The sequence below is a fragment of the Zootoca vivipara genome, chromosome 11 (assembly GCF_965207765.1).
Source record: "Zootoca vivipara chromosome 11, rZooViv2.hap1.1, whole genome shotgun sequence".
NCBI lineage: Eukaryota > Metazoa > Chordata > Lepidosauria > Squamata > Lacertidae > Zootoca > Zootoca vivipara.
Genome location: NC_142594.1, coordinates 56,415,470 through 56,440,244, shown reverse-complemented (window position 1 = coordinate 56,440,244; position 24,775 = coordinate 56,415,470). Strand labels below are relative to the sequence as shown.

The following is a 24,775-nucleotide window of genomic DNA, read 5'->3' as shown; positions in this document are numbered from 1 at the left end:
ACACACCTGCGTCTATCCCCAATGTTGTCCTTTCCCCCACAAATTTGCAGCATTGATACAAGCTGCAGGATTCATCGTTGGTTGGCACATAATTTGATGGTGACATGTGGATATTATTATTATTATTATTATTATTATTATTATTATTATTATTATTAAAGGGGAAAATACAGGGAGCCCTATGCATAGCCCAAGCTAGCCCCATTCAAGCGGATGGATCCGAGCCAAGGAATGCGGCCTGGGACATTATGGTTGTAACCTACAGATTTGGACTGGGGGAAGAACTCCGTCCTCGAAAAAGCAGGAAGAGACAGTCGGGTAAACTCCTGAAGTGTACAAACGCACACCCCGTCAAGGGGACTTTTTTAAACTCTGGGAGATTTTGATCTCACTCATCTGCTGCTAAAAACCCCCGGCAAGTTCCCCTTCGGTGGAAATGCTGATGTGTAGATATAATCATGTAAATAGCTTTCCTAAGGGGGGTCGGGGTGGGGTGGGAATGGACATTGTGCATGTTGAGATGTATCTCTTTAATTCCCGTCTTTCCTTCTCTCCCCGTGGTTCCTTTTCCTCTTTTTGGAATTGTTTGCTTTGTAATTTTAAAAGGATGGGGAGCCTCCCGCAAAAAAAAATGTGCTGGATTCTTCCTGCTTCCCAGCCTGGGAGTAGGACGCCAAGAGGACCAGGGCTGTTCCTTTTCCGGATACAATCGGACTGAACGTTTATTTTCAATACCGAGGCAACGCTTGCGCTTTAAAACCTCTATTAATTCCTCTGGTGGGGTTTTTGCAGCGACTTTCTCTCTCAATGGGGGTTGCGGGGAGCCTGGGGGACAAAAGGCGACCTCAAAATCTGCCCCCTCGCCCTCTTGACCAAGGAAAATTTCTTCTTCTTAGCCGGCCAGTGGCTTCCAGACTGCAAGGAAGGCTGGATTGTGAAACACAGCCAGGACTGTCAGACTATCCCAGGCCTGCCCTGTGCTGAACGAGGAACCCAAGATATTTAAAGTTTGGGAAAAAACAAAACAAAAAAAACAAACCCATCCCTCATCCAGAGGGCATTTGAAATCTCTTTGTATGATATTTACTATCTGAGTCTTGCCTAAGTGTTTGATTTCTACGTTGTATTGACCTGTATCATTGCGGGGAGCAAACTGGAAGGGGAGATTTCTGTGGGGCGGGGTGGGGCGGTGATCGTTGACCATGGCACTTTATGCAAAATAAAATAAAATCGGAAGAAACGTTAACTGTTGTTTGTTTGTTTTTAAAGAAGAAAAGTTAACTTGTTTTTTTAAAGAAGAAAATGGAATGCCATAAATGAAAAAAAATCTCTTCTGAATTTAATGTCTGTAACCACAAGGCAGGTCTTACTGTGGGGCAGGGCTGTTGGGTGGAGTGCTCCACAGCAACACCCAAAGGTCAACAGGGAAGTATGGAATCGTAGAGTTGGAAGGGACCCACAGAGGTCATCTAGTCCAACCCCCTGCAATGCAGGAACCACAACTAAAGAATCCCTGGCAGGTGGCCATCCAGCCTCTGCTTATAAACATCCAATAAAGGAGGTTCCACTGTTGAGCAGATCTTGGGGTCGGAAGGATCTCCCTAGTAGTGTTTGGTCAGAATCTCCTTATTTAGCGAGATGCCTGAATCTCTAGGCGATGTGCTAGCAAGTTGGGAAACATGCAAGAGAGGGTTGGAAAGACCATCGGAACGCAAAACGCCAGACCAACCCAGCATCTGGGAGAGGAGGACCTCTCAGCAAACCCAGAACAGAAGCAGCATATTTATGACTACAACTCCCAGCATCCAAAGCCAGCACAGCTGATGGGAGTTGTGGTCCTAAGCTGGGTGCGCCACCTTTGGGGAAGGCTGCTGTAAGTCATTTTAGGAAATGTAGGAAGCTACCTTATGCAATGCAGCATCACGGACCGGTTTGACGTAGAGGAATGGTGGAAGGAACCTGTTGGGGAACCCCCAAGGGAAGAAGGCGCAGAGCAGAGCCTGGGGGGGGGGGGTTGACGGGACAACGATGAGGAGGGAAAAGGAGAAGAGGGAGAAGACTGGAAAGAGGAGGTGTCAGAATCTGAAGAAGTAACAGGTTTTAGTGAGCTGGGAGAGCCTGTGGCAGAAAGAAGTCTAGTACAGTGGTCCCTTGGTTCTCAAACGCCTTGGTACTCAAACAACTTGGAACCCAAACACTGCAAACCCAGAAGTAAGTGTTCCAGTTTGCAAACTTTTTATAGGTAGAAGCCGAATGTGCTCCGTTTTGAGTGTTACACTGTCACGGTCCGGTCGGCGGGCGGTTGAAGCCCTGGCTGAGGACGTCAGGACCAGAGGCAAGATGGTGATGTAGAAGCAGGAACAGGTGCAGGGCTGAGGGTCCAGCAGCAGGCAGTCGCAGGGTCAAGGAGCAAGGCAGAGGCGAAGACGAAGGTCTGGGAGTCAAGGAGCAAGGCATCGGCAAGGCAAGGGTCCAAGGGTCGAGGATCAAGGCAAGGGTCCAAGGAGCAAGAGGCCAGAGGCAACCAGGCAGGGATAGCGTTGCTGTGGCAAAGAGCTGAAGTGAAATGCTGACTTTTATCCCTCCCAGCTCCTGCCACCAGGTGCAGTGAGGTATCAAGTGGCCTCACCTGAGTGACCACTCCTTGCCTCTCCAGCACAAGCTGAGGTCTCACCTGAGTGGCCACTCCTTGCTTCTCCAGCACAAGCTGAGGCAGGCCCCAGTCCCGCAAAGCACTACAGGCCCCAGAGCCTGACTCCTGCCCTACTCCTGACATACACTGACGATTTGAGTGTTATGCTGAGGTCTGTCTGTTTTTGCTATTTATTTTGCGTTTTTGTTTTTGTGGCTCTTTTTCGCTTTGTTTTTGTGACTGCGTGGAACCCAGTTCAGCTACTGACGGACTGATTGTGTGACTGCAGTACATTGTTTATTGCTTTCATTTTATGGCTCAATGGTCTCGTTAGATAGTAAAATTCATGTTAAATGGCTGTTTTAGGGGTTGTTTTTAACGGAACGGATTAATCCATTTTGCATTACTTTCTCTGGGAAAGCGCGCCTTGGTTTCGGAACGCTTTGGTTTTGGAACGGACTTCCGGAACAGATTAAGTTTGAGAACCAAGATCTCACTGTATCAGAGGCAGAAGCTGAGGCAGGAAAGGAGGGAGGACAAAAGGCAGAGGTGAGTCAGACTGCTGAAGAGTCACAGGTATCTCTCCCTCCTGCGGCAACAAGCTCCTTTCCCTGCTGGTCTCCCAGAACCAGAAGAGGCATGAAAAGGGTGGAGGAGAGGTTGTTTGCATGCAGGTGCAGTCTCTGATTGCTTGAGGAAAAACCCTGAAGAGGCAGGGGCTTAGATGGCTGTGGGGAGGCTGGGACCCTCAGTATCGGCAGCTGCTTCATGACCAACTGGAGGTGAGGTTCTCTGCTCATGAGGCCTGACACTCCACCCAATCTGTGAAGATCCTGTTTTGGCTAACGAAGAGTTAACTCCAACTCACACAGTGTGATTGACTGCTGGCTTGCGCCCTACCGACAGATCCTTGGGTCCAACCTGCTCACTGTTTTCTGCACTGACTGGCAGAGGCTGTCCATCCCAGGTTTCAGGCAGGAGTCTCTCCCAGTCTCAGCTGGAGACACCAGGAATTGATCCCGGGTCCTTCTGCAGGCAAGAGCGCTGAGTTACAGCCTTTGCCCTCCCCAAACTACAGGCTCCTTTTATACAAGGGAGGATGGAGACCACCAAACAGGGGACTCATCCACATTTACCTTTTGCCCCACACTTTCTAGGCAAAGGCCCACACTTTTCTGGTCTGTGTCCGACCTAGAGATGGGAAGGCCTGGGAAAAACCAGGAATATTTTTTTGGGGGAACCTGTTTTTCCCCCAAAGCCGTTTTCCCCTGGTTTTTTTTTAAAGTATGTGGAATATTCAAACTATATCAAACTCTCTCATTTTTTCCCAGGAAAAAATGGCTTTGGAAAGAAAACAGGGGGGAAAACTGTCCCCCCCCCATTTTTCTGGTTCCCCCCCCAGGCCTTCTCATCTCTGGTCCGACCAGGAAGCAGCACTGAGCTAGACGAACAAATGGTGTGACTCAGTTTACAACCCCTGCCTGTGTCCCTAGGGCCCAGGGCTCAGTGCCAGGGCACAGACTTGGCGTGCAAAAGTTCGGCATCCCAATAGCATCTCTAGGAGAGACTGCCTGCCCGAAACCCTGGAGAGCTGCTGCCAGTCAGTGCAGACAATGCTGAGCTAGCTGGACCAGATGAGGCTTCTTCTTCTTAGGGCCAACCCACCCAGAGTCCTCTCCTCATTCTTCCTGGGTCTGGTGCGCTCAGCCTCGGAAGCCCTGCCAGGGACGCTATGCCAGTGCTGGAGGACGGACGAGAGGGAAGGAAGACGGAGAGATCGACGGCTTTCCAATAATAGACTCCACAAGCACAGGTCTTCATCAAGGGTGCAATATTCACACGCATCAGGAGTGGGAGGTATTTTCACTGCTGATAAATTAATATTTTCCCCCATCCAAGGTCAAGCATGTTTTGACGGGATATGTCCCGCTGAGCGAATACATGTGGGCTCTGGAGGACAATCGTGGGACTGATGAGTGGCATATGAGAATCTGGGCTCCAGAAGGCCCATCACGCCTCAAAATCATGTGCTCAGGAGCTATAAGCCCTCTTCTCCCCACATCCCAGAAGCGTTTGGGTGGGCTGCGGTTACCTAGCAACAAGAGAACAACATCCACTGTAGACCCAGAGATAAGAATGGAGGAGGGTTTTTCTTTGCTCTAATGGTGTTAAGAGATTCTGGGCGGGGGGGGGGGGGGACATCCCGAAACCCTAGAAATTAATAACTGATTATTCAGGATGTGAAGGGAGAAATACAAGCTGCAGAGGAATTCCTGGGCTAGCCTATGCAAAACGACCTGGACAAGATGGGGGCATTAAGAAATAATACAGGACAACTGAGGGCCATTGACAAGGCAAGAGAATTGTCCTCCCCATTTGCCCTGTGGTGTGAACTGGTGGTTTGGAAGGTTGCTGGGGTAGCAGAGTGTGAGGTGACAGGAAAATAGTTTTTTTGCAGGGTGTTCTGGGAAGAAGGGAGAAAGACTGGGATCCATCTTGGGCAGGCTGGCTGAAGGCTGGCTGCACTGCTGTGCGGGACAAGCCCCTCTCAAAATGACCATGCTATAAGACAGGGGTCGGCAAGGTTTACCTCACCTGGGCAGGTTCACTCCTGTGGAGTGGGCCGGATCGCGCCTGCATTTCCGGCGTCTGCGTCTGCGCAGGTGCGATTTCCGGCACCGTGGAAGCGAGTCCCTGCTCTGCGCTGTGCCACTTTAGGTCAGAGCGGGGGGACTCGCCGAGAGGGCAGCTCGGTTCGGGGGCGGCTCGTGGGCCATTTAAACGACCCCCGTGGACCGCTTTTGGGCCGCTTATAGCAGGTTGCCGACCCCTGCTATAAGATCTGGACGTCCTCCATACAGACGGGAGGTGTAAATAGGTGAATAAACCACTGTGTGAGTGTCTAGAGGCAGTTGGAGGATGGATGGCAGCTAACAGATTGAGGTTGAATCGTGACAAAACAGAACTACTGATTTTGGGGGACAGGGGGCAGGTGGCTATGGAGGATTCCCTGGTCCTGAATGGGGTATCTGTGCCCCTGAAGGACCAGGTGCACAGCCTGGGAGTCATTTTGGACTCACAGCTGTCCATGGAGGTGCAGGTCAATTCTGTGTCCAGGGCAGCTGTCTATCAGCTCCATCTAGTATGCAGGCTGAGACCCTACCTGCTTGCAAACTGTCTCACCAGAGTGGTGCATGCTCTAGTTATCTCTCGCTTGGACTACTGCAATGCACTCTACGTGGGGCTACCTTTGAAGGTGACCCAGAAACTACAATCCAGAATGCGGCAGCTAGACTGGTGACTGGGAGTGGCCGCCGAGACCACATAACACCGGTCTTGAAAGACCTTCATTGACTCCCAATATGTTTCCGAGCACAATTCAAAGTGTTGGTACTGACCTTTAAAGCCCTAAGCAGCCTCGGTCCAGTAGAAAAGAGTTTTGGATTTGGATTTGATATCCCGTTTTATCACTACCCAAAGGAGTCTCAAAGCAGCTAACATTCTCCTTTCCCTTTTCCCCCACAACAAACACTCTGTGAGGAGAGTGGGGATGAGAGACTTCAAAGTATACCTAAAGGAGCGTCTCCACTCCTATCTTTCAGCCCGGACACTGAGGTCCAGCTCCGAGGGCCTTCTGGCGGTTCCCTCCCTGTGAGAAGTGAGGTTACAAGGAACCAGGCAGGGGGCCTTCTTGGTAGTGGCTCCCACCCTATGGAACGCACTCTCATCAGATGTCAAAGAGATAAACAACTACCTGACATTTAGGAAACATCTGAAGGCAGCCCTATTTAGGGAAGCTTTTAATGTGTGACATTTTAATGTATTTTAATCTTTGTTGGAAGCTGCCCAGTGTGGCTGGGAAAGCCCAGCCGGATGGGCAGGGTACAAATAATAAATTATTATCATCATCATCATTATTATTACTTAAGGGGGAGAAAATTGGATTACCTAGAATTACTTCTCGGTGGTGGCGCCTGCCCTGTGGAACGCCCTCCCAGCAGATGTCAAGGCAATAAGCAATTATTTTACTTTTAAAAGACATCTGAAGGCGTCTCACTGAAATCTCTCACTGCCTCCATTTCTTCCCCTTCTATTTGCCAGGAGGTGATGGGACCAGTGGCCATGATCTTGGGTTTTTTTTGATGTTGTGCTTCAGACCATATTTTGCGCTCTCCTCTTTCACCCTCATTAAGAGGTTCTTTAATTCAGCGTTTCTCAACCGCTGTTCCACGGCACACTAGTGTGCCGCGAGACGCTGGCTGGTGTGCCGCGACGTGAGGCGACGAGAAGGGCGATTTGCATTGTCACGTGCCTGGCGGCCGCCAATAAACACCACTGACCCGCCGGAAAGGAATCCGGCCGGGTCACGACGCGGGGCGAGCGCAGCTCTCAACAGCCACCACCACGGGAGGGTGGTTTTAGACAAACTTAAAGAAGCTGGCTGGATGAGCTCAACCTGAAACTTGCTGAGCAAAGGATTGTGCTGGCAGAGAAATCAGCGGCTTGTGAAGCCTTATTACAGGAGATTGCAACCAACACGGCAATTGGCAAGTGTTTCTTACAGTCATAATTATATAGTCAATATAGGGTGGCACAGAGTTAAATCTTTTAACTTTTTTAATGGTGGTGTGCCTCGTGATTTTTTTCATGGGACAAGTGTGCCTTGGCCCAAAAAAGGTTGAGAAACACTGGTTTAATTCCTCCTCACTTTCTGCCATCAAGTTGTGTCACCTGTCATCCATTTGAATGGGTCTACTCTAAGTAGAACACATTTGGCTATAAACCCACTGGGCTCCATCTTATTGGTTTAGGTGTGGGCTTGTCATGGATATGGCATGGGAGTTATAGTATGAACAACTCTGAATCCTTGGTCAAGAGCAATGGATGCTGGGAGAGACAGCAAGAGCAGGCTGGGCCTTTAACAAAACTTGCTAAGTCCCTCTCTGCTAGCCCCAATTAGCTGCCTGCAAAGGAATGTGGTAATTGCCTTTGGCTGAAGAAGAAACACCGGTGTTCCCTATTTCCTTATGGTACGGATGGGAGGGGGTTTAATCACTCTATCCTGTCCACCTGGGGTCGGCTTGACCCTGATGAGTTGGGAGGGAATGAGAGAATTGTCTTACTATCTGCTAGTATTAGATCAGAGTGTGAAGTAAGACAGGTGAAGACAAATGGGCTACACCTGAAATCATTGGTAAACTGCTAATTGGAGCCTCATTTCCATTGGTGGGAAAACGGAACCCCACCTGACCCTTTCCCCATAACTTGGGAGTTCTAGCATTAGAACTTTGCATTTTGCCACTTGCAATTTTGCCAGAGCTTCTGCGAGTATGAAGCTGTGAGAAGAGAAGGGGGGCCTGCGGGCTGCGCCTTCTGAAAGCTTTGCAACAAGTTATATCTGCGTAACCGTATGTATCCTTTAGTTAGAGCAATTTGTTTGCTTATGTTTATTATTTGCGATCTCTGTAACCTCACAAGAAATGTGCACTGCTAATTTTTAAGTTGTATGTTTTACACTTTTTAATAAAGCCTTGAAAAGGTATATTTTGGTTTGGACCTTGAGTATTGTTCAGGGTGGGGCAACTAGTCCGGTCCCTTGACCATTTGGTCGCATACTGAGTGTTGGGCTGCACAAGTGAGTGTGCCTGGGTTTGAGTAAAGAAACCAAACCAGTTGAATTTCTGCCTGCTTTATTAAGAGTAGTCAGAGGCTTGCAACCTTGTAACAAGGCGGAGAAGCTATCCCTTTTGGGCTCTCTGGCCAGGTGCAAGTGAGAAAGGGTGGTGGCAGCGAACTACCAGGAAATTGTTTTGACTACGGCTCACAAGAGAAGTGCCGAGTTGTGTGTTTCCCACAAGCTGCTCAAGCCAGGAGATTGGCTGGGACAGGCAAGTGAGAGCCACCGACCATTACAGGGCTCCTGGGTTCCTCCCCGCCCACTTTCCTCCTTGCGTTCACAGCCAGAGCGACCTCGAGTTGATTGACTCATATCTGTGAGGAGTTGAGCCATCGCATAGCTTCCGACGTACTTGCTAAGCACATGTCATTTCTGACTGATGAGGTTGGTATGGAGGAGGAAGTTCGAGGGGTGGGGAATCGGCCAACAGGTGTGTCCAACCCTCATAGCCAGAGATGCTTTGCGACAAAATAGCTCCTCTCCTACCCCCCAGAAAGGCAAGAAAATTCATATAGTCATTAATGGCAATTTCCAGCTCTTGGTGATTCACTTAGCCTCGGCTTCTTAGGAGCTCCTGGTTTATAACATTTTAAAAAAACAAACCAACCCACAACCCTCAGTAATATTGCTGCCTGCTTCTCACTCCTTCACTTCTGAACACAAGAGAGTAGAATAATAGAATCATAGGGTTCAAAGGGACCACGAGGATCATCTAGTCCAACCCCCTGCAATGCAGGAATCTTTTGTCCCAAACGAGGCTCGAATCCATGACCCTGAGATGAAGAATCTCATGCTCACCTGACTCCGCACTCTGGAACTCCCTGCCAATTGATATCAGGCAGTTCGCTGTACTGTTTTTGATGCGCCCCCCAAAAAAACCAGTTTGTTTACACAGACCTCCCCAGACATGTAAGTCTGACACCTATTTTAATATGCAATTTTTATGTTTAAAGACCAGCTCCTTTTATTCATGTTTTTTGCTTGCTTTTACACCCCCAATAATGCCTGATCAATAATAATAATAATAATAATAATAATTTTTTATTTATACCCCGCCCTCCCCAGCGAGAGCTTGGCTCAGGGTAACTGACACCAACAATCAAGCCACACATTTTGTAAATAAACTGTTTATTACAAAGACAACTGGTTGCAGCTCTGTAGTTTTTATAAAAACATTTCCAACATTATTTACTAGAAGGCGCAACGGAGCAGTGGTTCCCAAACTTTCGGGGGCCTTTTGGTTCCATGAACTCACCCCCAGCGCTGCCTTTCCTACCCCATTTGAAAAAGCACTAACAAAGATAATGCAGCAAAATTCAAAACAGTAACAATTAGTTGCAACATTTAGTCAAGATCCAATTAGAACTGTTTAATTCGCTCAACAAAACTGTCCAGGTTTTCAAAGTCTGATCGTCATTTGTACCTCCCTGCCTCCTTGCTTGCCCCCCCCCCCGTAATCACCCACTTTGAGAACCGCTGCAGTAGAGCACGAGTTTGCTTTCGCCTCCAGAGCTATGCAGTCCCAGGGAACACAACCCAATCGGCCTCTTCCCCTTTTCATAATCCACATCACACAGGTCTCTGCGGATATCGGCTCATTCTCCCGTGGCGTACTGAAGGGGAAAACACAGGGGAGTGTGGCTTCAGGATTCTCCCTCCCCCCCCACCCCCGAGCAAGGAGGAATGATGTCACCCTCGGCAGGAGCGTCAGAGTAACTGAGGGACCCTCCTTGCTCTGGCCAGTGAATGCGGCGATAAGGAGGCTTTCAAGTTTTACTATGCAGATTAGCATAGAGGAAATCCATGAACGACGGAAAGAATCTAAGGCCGGGTACTTCTTCCCTTTTGTTTGATAGGGTTCCTACTCCACACTAGAAGTCCAAGCACCGATGCTTTGCTGCACGATTCTAAAAACACAGCTGCCTTGATTATTATTCTTTTTACTCTCTGTAGAGGGGCTGTCGGGATGAAGTCCTGTGATCCAAAGTTTACCAGCGTTTATCTCCTCGGCCAGAAAAGCACGAAGCCATCACGTCTCTTGGCGAAGTCGGGGGTGGCTTGTTCTGCACGCGTCTCCACAGAGACCAGTTTTTTCCGTCCGTGGAGGCTGAGCTGAATGCAGTCTGAGACCTGTACCCGGAGATCCCTCTTAGTCCTGCAAACACGGGAAAGGAAGAGGGAAAGTCTTAGGGACGAGTGACCCTTGGTAGGAGCTCAAACTGCTTCCCGGGAAGTATGAAAAAGTTAACTGTCTTTGAAACACAAATGTAAAAAATGGCTAAGAAGCATAAAAATGCGTCAAGTAAATTTTGGAAGTGTAAACATACTGAAGGGCCTTACCCCCCCCATATGTCAAGCATGGCCAAACTTGGCCTTCCAGATGTTTTGGGACTACAACTCCCATCATCCCTAGCTAACAGGTCCGGTGGTCAGGGACGATGGGAATTGTAGTCCCAAAACATCTGGAGGGCCAGGTTTGGCCCTGCCTGCATATGTGGCAGAGATGTAAAAAGGCTTTGGGGGAAATGATACATGATGAATGGAAGAAAAGGTTCAAATTGGTTATTCCCAAAAGTTTTCTCCCAGGAATAATAGGGAGGGAGGTTCTGAAAAAGATGGTTAAACTATTTAGGTTTGCCACAGCAGAAGTCAGAACCCTGTATATGCAGAAAATAGAAAGAAGGAGAAATGTCTTCCTAATGTATGGGTGCTGGAGAGAGGGTGGGGTGTAAATGAAATAAATAAACAAAAATATCAATTTCTTACTATTGCAGAACGGGGATTAAAGGTAAAGGGTAAAGGGACCCCTGACCGTTAGGTTTTGTCGCGGATGACTCTGGGGTTGCGGCGCTCATCTCGCTTTATTGGCCGAGGGAGCCGGCATACAGCTTCCGGGTCATGTGGCCAGCATGACTAAGCCGCTTCTGGCGAACCAGAGCAGCACATGGAAACGCCGTTTACCTTCCCACTGGCGCAGCACCTATTTATCTACAGTACTTGCACTTTGACGTGCTTTCCAACTGCTAGGTGGGCAGGAGCAGGGACTGAGCAACGGGAGCTCACCCATGCCCACCTTCCGATCAGCAAGCCCTAGGCTCAGTAGTTTAGACCACAGTGCCACCCATGTGACACCTATTAACAGCGCCAGTTCTGTTACTGGCAATCTCAAACTGGTGCCCTCCAGGCTTTTTTTTTTTACTCCCAACCAGCTCCTTCCAGCGTGGCATGATGCAGCTTCCGGCAACTGCACCGCTTCAGCCTGAATCTTTTAAAGACTCGCTTTATTTCTGTGATTGTAAGTTGCTTCAAACCGTTTCTTTAAAAAGCACTTTTATTGGCTATTATCCTGTTAACCCAAACCGCAATACAGATCCTGCCGCCGGAGAATTAGATGGTACAGTACTTATGCCAAACTTACGTTCAACATTGCGTTTTAACATAACCCACCTTAGGGTGAAGGGCACAACAACAACAACAACAACAACACAAAGCAGGTGAAAAATGGTCCCAACCAGGAGGGCTTATGTTATGCAGAGAAGATAGGAGTTGTTAGCTGAAAAATGGAAAACGCAGGAGTTACCGACGATTGAGGAGTGGCAGACGAAAATGATGGACTATGCTGAATTAGCAAGGCTGACTAGCAGGATCTGAAACCAGGGAGAGGCAAGGTTCCAAAAAGACTGGAGTAAATTTGTGGACTATATGGAGAGGAACTGTAGAAGTTTAAAGACACTTGCAGGACTGAAATAAATCCTACGAAATGACATTAAGTAGAAGGTGTAAAGGAACTGTGAGATAGGAGTGGATAAGAAAACAGAATGGGGGGAGGGAGGGAAGTCAAAGCTCGGCAGAGCACAGAGAATCCGAGATAGTTAAATAGATATTAAAAGGGGGGGTTGTGTGTGTTTATTGATTATTGTGTGTTGTTGTGTATGTTGTTGAATGTTTTGTTATTGTTTAATGTGTTTATTGGAAAATTTAATAAATTGCTTTTTTAAGAGAAGATAGGAGTTGGGCTTATAGTGTGTGTGTGTTTGTGTGAATTGACAATGAAAAGAAAGAATGGGAAAATTTGGAGTGCATGGGGGCCATAGGTGCCAACTCCTGGGGGCCCGAGCACCCACAAAATTCCCCATGAGGGGGCCGGGCACCCACAAATTTCGATGCCAGGGCCATGCACGCTGGCCCCAGGGATCCACAGCCGTGCGGCCAAGTTGGCACCCCTGCATAGGGGAGCTGGTAGGATGAGGCCTAAAGTGCTGGGGGTGGGGATCGGATGGGCTTTGAGGACCACATCACATTTACAAAATCCCCCCACCCCATTCTGCTCCTGCTGACCCCCTTATTGCAAAGGAGCAGTCTGCGGCTGCTTCCCCCCGCCCCTGAGCCCAAGGGAGGTTACTTTTGGAGAGGTTAAGGCCGGCCGGCATTTATTTGCTCTCTCGCTCAGCTTCGAAACCTCCAAAACAGGTTGAAGAAAAACCAGCCTGAGCTCCCCACCTCCGCGTGGTGCCAGTGGTGGGATGCTAATTGGTCTGTGGATGGTCCACAGCTTTGGGGCATCGATGGAGCTCGGGCACTCAGGAGCAGAACACAACAATATTCTCTCTTGGTATTTGTTTGTTGCGGAGGTCAGGTACCCCTGACCGTTAGGTCCAGTCGCGGACGACTCTGGGGTTGTGGCGCTCATCTCGCTTTACTGGCCGAGGGAGCAAGCGTTTGCCCGCAGACAGCTTCCGGGTCATGTGGCCAGCATGACTAAGCCGCTTCTGGCGAACCAGAGCAACGCACGGAAACGCCGTTTACCTTCCCGCCAGAATGGTACCTATTTATCTACTTGCACTTTGACGTGCTTTCGAACTGCTAGGTTGGCAGGAGCAGGGACTGAGCAACGGGAGCTCATCCCGTCGCGGGGATTCGAACCGCCGACCTTCTGATCGGCAAGTCCTAGGCTCAGTGGTTTAGACCACAGCGCCACCCGCGTCCCCCGTTGTGGAGGTTACCCACCCCCATAAAAGCAAGTTCAACGGAGTGGAGGGAGATGGAACCAAATCACCCGTGTTATTATTGCCTGGGGAAATGTAATTCCTCTCTTCCTCAGCCTGTTAGCAACCTATAGCAGCGGTTCCCAAATAAGGTGGGGGCATAATTAGGGGGCACTAAGAGGTGAGGGGGACCCAGGTGGCGCAGTGGGTTAAACCACTGAGCCTAGGGCTTGCTGATCAGAAGGTCGGCGGTTCGAATCCCTGTGACAGGGTGAGCTCCCGTTGCTCGGTCCCAGCTCCTGCCAACCTAGCAGTTCGAAAGCACGTCAAAATGCAAGTAGATAAATAGGAACCGCTACAGCGGGAAGGTAAACGGCGTTTCCATGTGCTGCTCTGGTTCGCCAGAAGCGGCTTTGTCATGCTGGCCACATGACCTGGAAGCTATACGCCGGCTCCCTCGGCCAATAATGCGAGATGAGCGCGCAACCCCAGAGTCGGTCACGATTGGACCTAATGGTCAGGGGTCCCTTTACCTTTACCTTTAAGAGGTGAGGGGGGGCATCAGGGAAGTGCTGGGGGTGTGAAGGACTATCAGACGGTCACTGTTCCAAGTGCATCAGTTTTCTCTAATTAAGTAAACTAAATAATTTTAATTGCATTCTGAATAAACATGCCGTTAACCGTTTTAAATTTTGCCATGTTATTATCTTCCTTGGTGGGTCGCGCAAGCTGATATTCTGAACAAATTTTATCGAAATAACAGGGGGGGGAGTTATGGAGATTAATATCAGATAGGTTTTTACCAAGACTGAATAGCTGGTCTAAATAAAAACACTGAGCAGAAAGAGAGTTGGGGGAAAGAAAGAAAGAAAAAATAATGAGCAGCGAAAGCGGGGGAAAGAGGGGAAGAAAATGAAAAAAGATGGAAAGAAAGAGAAAGAAAACTTCAAATTCTTTATCTGTCAGCTATATTTTTGTAGGGTAGGGGGAACTGGGCATGAATTTATGGAACCTGGCCTGAAAAAAAGTTTGGGAAACACTGGTCTATATTAAGCAGGTCTGAACTGCTGGGGGGGTTACTTTGAATGATATTAGATCATAGAATCATAGAGTTGGAAGGGACCACAAGGGTAATCTTATGCCCAACGTAGGACTTGAACCCATGACCCTGAGTCTCACGCTGTACCAACTGAGCCAGCTAAAGAGGTCCTGATCTCCTACTGCCTATTGCCCTGAACAGGGGGGGGGGCGTGTCTTCCTTTCAGCACCTTTGGGCCACTGATGGAGCTGGGACGTCCCAAGTCGATCTACTGCAACCTGCTTAAGCATGATGTTGGTACCCAAGAAGGTCCAGTTAGCAGATATCCAGTGTGGCCTATTGGTTAGAGTGTTGGCCTAGGACCTGGGGAGACCAGGGTTCAAATCCACACTCGGCCATGAGGCTCGCTGCCTCTCAGCCTAACCTACCCCCACGGGGCTGTTGTGGGAATTAAATGGTGTGTGTGTGTGTGTGTGTGTGTGTGTGTGTGTGTGTGTGTGTGTGAAAGAGAACCATTTTTGCCACCTCGAGCTCCTTGGAGAGTGAAAAGGTGTGATAGAAATGCAATTTAAAAAATATTTAAAATTCCGAAACGCATCTTGTGGTGGAGAATCCGCCCCCCACCCCCACCCTCGGCAGACAGAGCAGATCATTTTAACCCACGTCTAAACTTGTCTCTTCCTGGCCAACCGTTGCCACGGCAACCGGGCACTAAGCAAGAACCATGGCAACTGGGTCCAAATGCTTCTTCCTGCAGTCCAAATATGGCAGCAGGATGTTGGAAGGCGAGGACCTGGAAGTCTGGAAGCAAATTCAGTCTGGAAGCAAATTCAGAAGCGCCACAGAATAATAATAATAATAATAATAATAATAATAATAATAATAATAATTCTATTATTTGTACCCTGCCCACTTGACTCCATTACCCCAGCCACTCTGCGTGGCTTCCAACAAATAGAAGAACATAATAAAACAATTTTCAAAAAGGGGAAAAGAAAGGACCCAAACAATTACCGCCCAGTCAGCCTGACATCAATACCAGGAAAGATTCTAGAGCAGATCATTAAGCAAACAGTCTGTGAGCACCTAGAAAGAAACTCTGTGATCACTAAAAGTCAGCATGGGTTCCTGAAAAATAAGTCATGTCAGACTAATCTGATCTCATTTTTTGACAGAATTACAAGCCTGGTAGATGAAGGGAACGCTGTGGATGTAGCCTATCTTGATTTCAGCAAGGCCTTTGACAAGGTGCCCCATGATATTCTTGTAAAGAAGCTGGTAAAATGTGGGCTAGACAATGCTACCATTCAGTGGATTTGTAACTGGCTTACTGACCGAACCCAAAGGGTGCTCATCAGTGGCTCCTCCTCATCCTGGAGAGTAGTGACTAGTGGGGTGCCACAGGGTTCTGTCTTGGGCCCAGTCTTGTTCAACATCTTTATCAATGACTTGGATGATGGGCTTGAGGGCATCCTGAGCAAGTTTGCAGATGACACCAAATTGGGAGGGGTGGCTAACACCCCAGAGGACAGGATCACACTTCAGAATGACCTTAACAGATTAGACAACTGGGCCAAAGCAAACAAGATGAATTTTAACAAGGAGAAATGTAAAGTACTACACTTGGGCAAAAAAAATGAAAGGCACAAATACAGGATGGGAGACACCTGGCTTGAGAGCAGTACATGTGAAAAGGATCTAGGAGTCTTGGTAGACCACAAACTTGACATGAGTCAGCAGTGTGATGCAGCAGCTAAAAAAGCCAATGCAATTCTGGGCTGCATCAATAGGAGTATAGCATCTAGATCAAGGGAAGTAATAGTACCACTGTATTCTGCTCTGGTCAGACCTCACCTGGAGTACTGTGTCCAGTTCTGGGCACCACAGTTCAAGAAGGATACTGATAAGCTGGAACGTGTCCAGAAGAGGGCAACCAAAATGGTCAAAGGCCTGGAAACGATGCCTTATGAGGAACGGCTTAGGGAGCTGGGTATGTTTAGCCTGGAGAAGAGAAGGTTAAGGGGTGATATGATAACCATGTTCAAATATATAAAAGGATGTCATATAGAGGAGGGAGAAAGGTTGTTTTCTGCTGCTCCAGAGAAGCGGACACGGAGCAATGGATTCAAACTACAAGAAAGAAAATTCCACCTAAACATTAGGAAGAACTTCCTGACAGTAAGAGCTGTTCGGCAGTGGAATTTGCTGCCAAGGAGTGTGGTGGAGTCTCCTTCTTTGGAGGTCTTTAAGCAGAGGCTTGACAGCCATCTGTCAGGAATGCTTTGATGGTGTTTCCTGCTTGGCAGGGGGTTGGACTGGATGGCCCTCGTGGTCTCTTCCAACTCTATGATTCTATGATTCAATCCCTTCTTCAAAGTTGCAGCGACGCCCCCTCCCAGCCAGACCCCTGCCGAGATTATGCAACCACCTTATAATTACACGACAATGGTAACTTAAGATGCATTGCAACGCTCAGCGCAGATTCCCAGGAGTTGCCTTTCGGCTGGATCTGCTATTCTCTGTGCGTGCCCACGGGCAAGCGATTTGCAGTGCTCCAATATCTTATATTGGAGCAGTGAGAGATTTTACTTTCTTGGCTCCTTGATCATTGCAGATGGTGACAGCAGTCACAAAATTAAAAGATGCCTGCTTCTTGGGAGAAAAGCAATGACAAACCTAGACAACATCTTAAAAAGCAGAGACATCAGCTTGCTGACAAAGGTCCGTATAGTTTTCCCAGTAGTGATGTATGGAAGTGAGAACTGGACCATAAAGAAGGCTGATCGCCGAAGAATTGATGCTTTTGAATTATGGTGCTGGAGGAGACTCTTGAGAGTCCCATGGACTGCAAGAAGATCAAACCTATCCATTCTTAAGGAAATCAGCCCTGAGTGCTCACTGGAAGGACAGATCGTGAAGCTGAGGCTCCAATACTTTGGCCACCTCATGAGAAGAGAAGACTCCCTGGAAAAGACCCTGATGTTGGGAAAGATGGAGGGCACTAGGAGAAGGGGACGACAGAGGACGAGATGGTTGGACAGTGTTCTCGAAGCTACGAACATGAGTTTGACCAAATTGCGGGAGGCAGTGCAAGACAGGAGTGCCTGGCGTGCTATGGTCCATGGGGTCACGAAGAGTCGGACACGACTAAACGACTAAACAACAACAACAACAACAACAACAACAACAACAATATCTTGTTTCGGAGCGACTTAAGTTGTCCCGTTGCACGTAGCAGAATTTGAACCCTGTTCTCTCGAAAACGGAAGCACCTGGTGCTTTTGGGATTCCTAAACACTTAGCTCTGAAGCATCCAGAATGACTTCTCGGCATTCTCAGCTCACGCCTTCCCCAGAGGGGGCCTAGGAGCCCGTTCTCAGCAACCAACTTGCCTCCTTGCACAAAGAGCAAGAAGGCTCTTTCTCCATGGCTGAAAAGCTCCCCTTCTGTGATGATTGAGTGACTCTAGGGTGCTGGAGAGAGGGGCCCTGCTGCAGAAGGAATAAAATTACACCACTGGGGAGCACAGACAGAAGTTGCACTATAGTGCAAGGGTGTCTCTCCCAGCTGGTGGGGGTTTGGGGTGGGTGGGTGGGTGAATATACTGACACAATAATTAGCAGCGGATTTATATTGGATCAATCCACACATCATCCCTTTGTCCTGTGATGCTTTCTTTAATGTCACCGCATAATTTTCCACCTGGAGGGGCCACGTCCCTCCCATCTCTGTAATTCTGTGATTAAAGTTGGTTGGTACTTGAATATTTACTTATTTAATTGGCGCATTGGTAGCCCGCTCCTCGGCCCTCCCAAGGCGGCTGACATACAATCAAATCAAGACTGCCTTTACCCGCCGGCTTGCAACCTCCATGACATACAAGGGGAGAGTGGCAGGGAGGGAAGAGGAAAATTAAAACCTCGGTTTCTAAACAGTTCTTCCTATAACCTAGCGGCTTACAGAGTTCAGGGGCAGGAGGAGTTGGGCCTCCAGCAAAGAGGATGGAGTGAGTCTTGTCGCTTCTCATTTCTCTTGCTGAGGGGATGGCTGCCCCCCAGGTGACAACAGGAGGGGAGAGCAGGGCCATCTTTCCCATAGACGCTAGTGGTGCGGGGCACCAGGGCGCCAAGTTCTAGAGGGCAACAGGCGAGAGTCCGGGGAACACCGAACGAGCGTGCTGAGTAAGCGTTGGCTCAGTTTTTTCCCCTTTAGCCTGCAGGTGCCGAATTCTGTGGGGCGCCAGAAGGCTAAAAGGGGAAAAACCTGAGCCAACACTCAGCGGGAGTGGCGCACGCACCCTCGCTCACTTGGCGCAGACCCGCTCGCTTGGTGTGCTCGCTCGGCCAATGGGTTGAGGCGCAGGCACACACGGCGTCCCTCCTGCTAGCCGGTTTCGTCTTTGAGCCGGGCATCAGGTGCCGTGGATCTCCACGGGGCCCACTCGCCGCCCTCGCCCGCCTCCGCCACGCCGCGCCGAAGCAGCGCCGTGCCCGGAGCCTCCGCCTGCCGTGGCCACCGCAGCACGAAGCGGCCAGCTGAGCTGGGAGGCGCCACATCCAGTCTCTGCCTCTTCCCCGCCAGAGGAGCCGCCCTCCAGCCGCTGCCCACCTCCTCCAGCCCCACAAAGCTAGGCACGCGTGGCCGACAGTGCCGTCCCGTCCCAAGAGGCTTCCTCCGCCGCTGCTGGTGTTCCCTCCCTAAAAAAAGGTCACCAACTCTGAGAAGGATCGGGGGGGGGCGCCAGAGGGATCTTTGCACCACAGCGCCGGATATGCTTAAGACAGCCCTGAGGGAGAGGAGGCCTTGTAGGGCCGGCCGGCCACACCAGAACCAATGGAGGCAACACAGCAAACTTTCTGGCGGCCAGATCTTGGGGAGTTTCAAATCTCGGGGCGTTTTGTGCTGCTAATTCAGGTGTCTTGGGGACTTAGCAAAATCACCAGCTCTGTGATTCCCCCTCCCTCAGTCCCGTTTTCCTGCTTGATAATATAGATTGCTGTAAACCTTTCAGCTGGTGGGCTTGCTGAGCGCTAAAGAGAGCGCCCAAGCAGGGAAGTGTACAATAGAGCTCCGTGGGACGCCCCTTTTTCTGAGCGAGGGTTATTGGGTGGGGATCGGTGCTTTGATTCATTGAGCCGCCTCGAAGGGGGATTTCCTTCGAGGGCCGCCTTCTCACCTTACAAAGCAAGTCGCCCCTCTGTTCTCGAGACACACACGTCTAGCCATCTGGAAGGCGACCTCTGACGGCCCCCAGACTTGACCTAAGTCTTTAGAGACTGGGTAATTGATTCCCTCCACTCTGCCCTGCGGTCGGTGAGGACATCTGTCTTTTGCAATCGTCCCCCTGCCTGATGGGCCTCTCATGCTTTCAATGGGACGGGGAGCACGAGAGAGAGAGAGAGAGAGAGAGAGAGAGAGAGAGAGAGAGAGAGAGAGAGAGAGAGAGAGAGCATTAAGTGCTGAAGTATAGGTTCACGGGTGGAGCCCAAAGGTGTTAAGAGAGGAAGGAGTTCATCTGGGCCAGCCTTCCAAAAGCTAAAGCCCTTTGAATGCCAACTCCCGCCAGCCCCAGCCAGCCCAGGGCACCTGTGCATGCACAGAGTTCCTTTCCCACACTGCCGACTCATCGCAACCACAAAGTGTTTTCAAGCGGAGGGCACGTTTTCACATGGGCCCTTCTCTCTCTCTCTCTCTCTTGTGAAACAAGAACTCATGGGCACGCAGTGAAGCAGAATGCCGGAAGATTCGGGTTGGATAAAAGTAAGGACTCCTTCGTGCGGCGCAGACTGTGGAACTCCCTTCCACAGGAAGCAGCAATAGCCTCCAACTTGGATGGCTTTAAAAGATGATTAGGCAAATTCACAGAATTATAGAGTTGTAGAGTTGGAAAGGACACCCATTGGTCCACGCCCTGGGGTGCAGGAATCTCAATTAAAGCGTCCATGACTTTGTCCCCCCCAACCTCCGCTTAAAAACCTCCAAGGAAGCAGAGTTCGCAACCTCCCGAGGGAGACCGTTCCCCTGTTGAATTGCTCTTACTGTCCAAAAGTTCATGGCTAAGTTGAGGCCGTTGATGGCTGCCAGGCATGATGGCGATTGCTCTGCTCCCACAGCTGGAGGCAGCAAAGCTTTTGAGGACCATTTGCGGGAATTTACAGAAGGGGAGAGCGGGCTCTTGAGTTCGAATCCTGCTTGGTGGTTTCCCCTTAATGGGCATCTGGTCGGCCCCTATGAGAGCAGGATTCTGGGCTAGACGGGGCCCCTGGGCCTGATCCTTCAGGGCTCCTCTGCTGCTCTCACGCTACTACCTGTCTGCAAGGACCCACCTGTGTTCTCTCCTCCCTGTCCAAGGAAGGAGGCACCCTGACAGAGGAATCATAGAATCCTAGAGTTGGAAGAGACCACAAGGGCCATCCAGTCCAACCCTCTGCCAAGCAGGAAACTCCATCAAAGCATTCTTGACATATGCCTGTCAAGCCTCTGCTTAAAGACCTCCAGAGAAGGAGACTCCACCACACTCCTTGGTAGCAAATTCCACTGCCGAACAGCTCTTACTGTCAGGAAGTTCTTCCTAATGTTTAGGTGGAATCTTCTTTCTTGTAGTTTGAATCCATTGCTCCGTGTCCGCTTCTCTGGAGCAGCAGAAAACAACCTTTCTCCCTCCTCCATATGACATCCTTTCATATATTTGAACATGGCTATCATATCACCCCTTAACCTTCTCTTCTCCAGGCTAAACATACCCAGCTCCCTAAGCCGTTCCTCATAAGGCATCATTTCCAGGCCTTTGACCAATTTGGTTGCCCTCTTCTGGACAGGTTCCAGCTTGTCAGTATCCTTCTTGAACTGTGGTGCCCAGAACTGGACACAGTACTCCAGGTGAGGTCTGACCAGAGCAGAATACAGTGGTACTATTACTTCCCTAGATCTAGATGCTATACTCCTATTGATGCAGCCCAGAATTGCATTGGCTTTTTGAGCTGCTGCATCACACTGCTGACTCATGTCAAGTTTGTGGTCTACCAAGACTCCTAGATCCTTTTCACATGTACTGCTCTCAAGCCAGGAGCCCAAGCAGATCAAAGAACCGCAGGACCCCCGGATGTGACTGGGAGCAAGCAGCCCCAGGCAGCTGACATGCCACCAGGGCGAACAAAGGGGCTCTTATGGGAATCCATGGCACTATTCACAGACCGGCGGCTTTGGATGGGAGAACGAAGCTGCCCTCTGCAGCTGCCGCAGAGATATAACACGGCTTCAAGGCTCAGCGCGAAGTTTGCCCTGGAGATACCTGGAGGAGACGGCATGGTTGGTAGCACCAGCGACCAGCAGCCTTGCAGATCTGAGTTCTCCCACCCATGCTTAAAGCAGACAGCCTGTTCTACTTGTGATGGTTGCTGCAACACACTGTCAGGAGTATGGGCAGGAGTCAGGCTCTGGGGCCTGTAGTGCTTTGCAGGACTGGGGCCTGCCTCAGCTTGTGCTGGAGAGGCAAGGAGTGGTCACTCAGGTGAGGCCACTTGATACCTCACTGCACCTGGTGGCAGGAGCTGGGAGGGATAAAAGCTCAGCATTTCCCTTCAGTTCTTTGCCACAGCAACACTATCCCTGCCTGGTTGCATCTGGCCTCTTGCTCCTTGGACCCTTGCCTTGCCGGCGCCTTGCTCCTTGGAGCCTCGCCTTGCCGACACCTTGATCCTCGACCCTTGGACCCTCGCCTTGCCGACACCTTGCTCCTCGACCCTTGGACCTTTGCCTTGCCGACGCCTTGCTTCTCGACTCCCAGACCTTCGCCTCTGCCTTGCTCCTTGACCCTGCGACTGCCTGCTGCTGGACCCTCAGCCCTGCACCTGCTCCTGCTTCTACATCACCATCTTGCCCCTGGTCCTGACGTCCTCAGCCAGGGCTTCAACCGCCCGCCGACCGGACCGTGACACATACCCAGCAACCACCCCAATTTTCCCAGGGCGTCCTGGAATTACAGAAGAACGTCCCAGCTTTCAATAGGACTCTGGAATGTCCCACCAGCTGCCAAGCTTGGGGAGGAAGATGAGCTATTATAATCTTGATAGAAGTTATAAGGTTGAATATTCTTTCTTGCTAGGCTATGATACACCCTTGGAACCTAAAGCATTTCTGCTTGGTTGTCTAAAAAAAGACGTTATTCCAGAAAGTAATCGTTTTAATTTTTCTATTGCTGTTTTATTCGGGATTTGGCTTTTGGCGTTTCTTTCTTTCTCAGCTAGGCTCACCATCCAGTGAGCTTCACGGCTGAGCAGGAATTTGAACCCTGCTCTCCCAAGTCATAGTCCAGCACTCTGACCACTGCACCACACTGTCTCTGTCATAGAATCATAGAATCATAGAGTTGGAAGAGACCACAAGGGCCATCCAGTCCAACCCCCTGCCAAGCAGGAAACACCATCAAAGCATTCTTGACATATGCCTGTCAAGCCTCTGCTTAAAGACCTCCAAAGAAGGAGACTCCACCACACTCCTTGGTAGCAAATTCCACTGCCGAACAGCTCTTACTGTCAGGAAGGTCTTCCTAATGTTTAGGTGGAATCTTCTTTCTTGTAGTTTGAATCCATTGCTCCGTGTCCGCTTCTCTGGAGCAGCAGAAAACAACCTTTCACCCTCCTCTATATGACATCCTTTCATATATTTGAACATGGCTATCATATCACCCCTTAACCTTCTCTTCTCCAGGCTAAACATACCCAGCTCCCTAAGCCGTTCCTCATAAGGCATTGTTTCCAGGCCTTTGACCATTTTGGTTGCCCTCCTCTGGACACGTTCCAGCTTGTCAGTATCCTTCTTGAACTGTGGTGCCCAGAACTGTCATAGTCCAGCACTCTGACCACTGCACCACACTGTCTCTGTCATGTATCATTGCAGCTATTTTCACCGTACCCTTGTGAGCCCTCTTCAAAATTTTGACGCAGAAAGGTGGAACAGAAATATCCTGAAGGGATACACCAATAAACCAAGCCACATCCCGGAGGCCTTCTGTCTGCAACCTGCCAGGACAGCGAGAGGATTCCATCAGGCCTGCCTACATCGAGAACGCCCCCCCCCCCGCCCCCAGGATTACACCTGCAGGTTTTTGCCTGTGCCAACAGCAAACCCTCGGATGAATCAGTTGCAATGACTTGGCAATCCCTTGTGACTTTGATCCTCTAGCAGCTTTGAGGATCAAACTGGGCTTGCCAAGTCATCTCCACCTCCTGCTGCTTAACGTACCGAGCGCAGCCTGTTTTGATGTTTGGAAAACGCTTCGCTCCAAAGCCACTGTCCACTCGAAGAAGAGAAAAAGATTCAGGTGCTCCTGGGCCCCGTGTTCCTTCCTCGGAGCATCTCAGGAAATAAAAACTTCTGTGTGCGGAACAGACGCGTCTGGCCTTGAGTGCACATTCACGTAAATGCATGGCGGGGTTACGGCTTGCCAGCTTGCCATCTCACATGCCACAGATAGGAACATAAGAAGGCCAGCACATCATGCCAGTGACCTTTGAGTGGCTGATCACAGTGGCCAACCTGCAGGCAGGATCTGAACACAATAGCACTTCCTCATCCTGGGGCTTCCAGAAACCGGAATCCAGAACCCTTGCTGCCTCTGACTGTGGGGGCAGAGCACAGCGATCCTGGCTAGTAACCATCGAGAGCCCTCTCTCCTCCTCCAAGAATGTGCCTAATCCTCTTTTAAAGCCATCCAGGTTGGTGGCCACCGCTGCCTCCTGTAGCATTGAGTTCCACAGTTTAATTCTATGCTGCTTCCTTTTATCTTCCAGCATTCATCTTCGCCGGATGCCCACAAATTCTCGTGTAATGAGAGAGCGAGAAATAATAAATAATGAGAATAAATAATAAGAATTAATAATAGTAATAATAATAATGATAATTATTATTTATTATTATTTATACCACTCTGGGCGGCTTCTAAAAGGATATTAAAATACAATAATCTATTAAACATTAAAAGCTTCCCTAAACAGAGCTGCCTTCAGATGTCTTCTAAAAGCTTTCCTCCATCCATTTTTGTCCACACCATGAAATTTTTTACAAACTTCAGACATGACGCCTCTCCCTTGCCATTTCTCCGAACTAAAAAAAAAGCAGAACTCTCTCTACCTAGACTATGATACAGAGGCGCTTGACCAGGCACCCTCACCAGGTGACAAATGGTGATGAAAGGGTGTTTTTAGAGGGTGCTGTCCTGACAATGGGGTTGCCCCATCTTGCTTCCACTCCTTTGCCATTTCAGGCTGAGAAAGAAAGAAAAAACCCATTTGGATTGGACAAGCTGGGTACATTTATTTATTTATTGCATCCATTGTTGTTGTTTAGTCATGTCCGACTCTTCGTGACCCCATGGACCAGAGCACGCCAGGCACTCCTGTCTTCCACTGCCTCCTGCAGTTTGCTCAGACTCATGTTGGTGG

General features: G+C 49.5%; 1 protein-coding gene across 2 annotated transcripts in view; it reads right to left on the bottom strand.

The window, feature by feature from the left end:
• Nucleotides 1-9,420: 9,420 nt before the first annotated feature.
• The window catches only part of MYO1G (myosin IG), an 80,933-nt gene continuing 65,578 nt past the window's right edge, over nucleotides 9,421-24,775 (bottom strand). For both annotated transcript variants that reach the window (XM_060281037.2, XM_088654451.1), the window contains exon 22: nucleotides 9,421-10,464. In XM_060281037.2, the coding sequence (XP_060137020.2) occupies nucleotides 10,308-10,464 (157 nt within the window). In that variant the 3' untranslated portion in view covers nucleotides 9,421-10,307. The remainder of the gene's footprint in view (nucleotides 10,465-24,775) is intronic.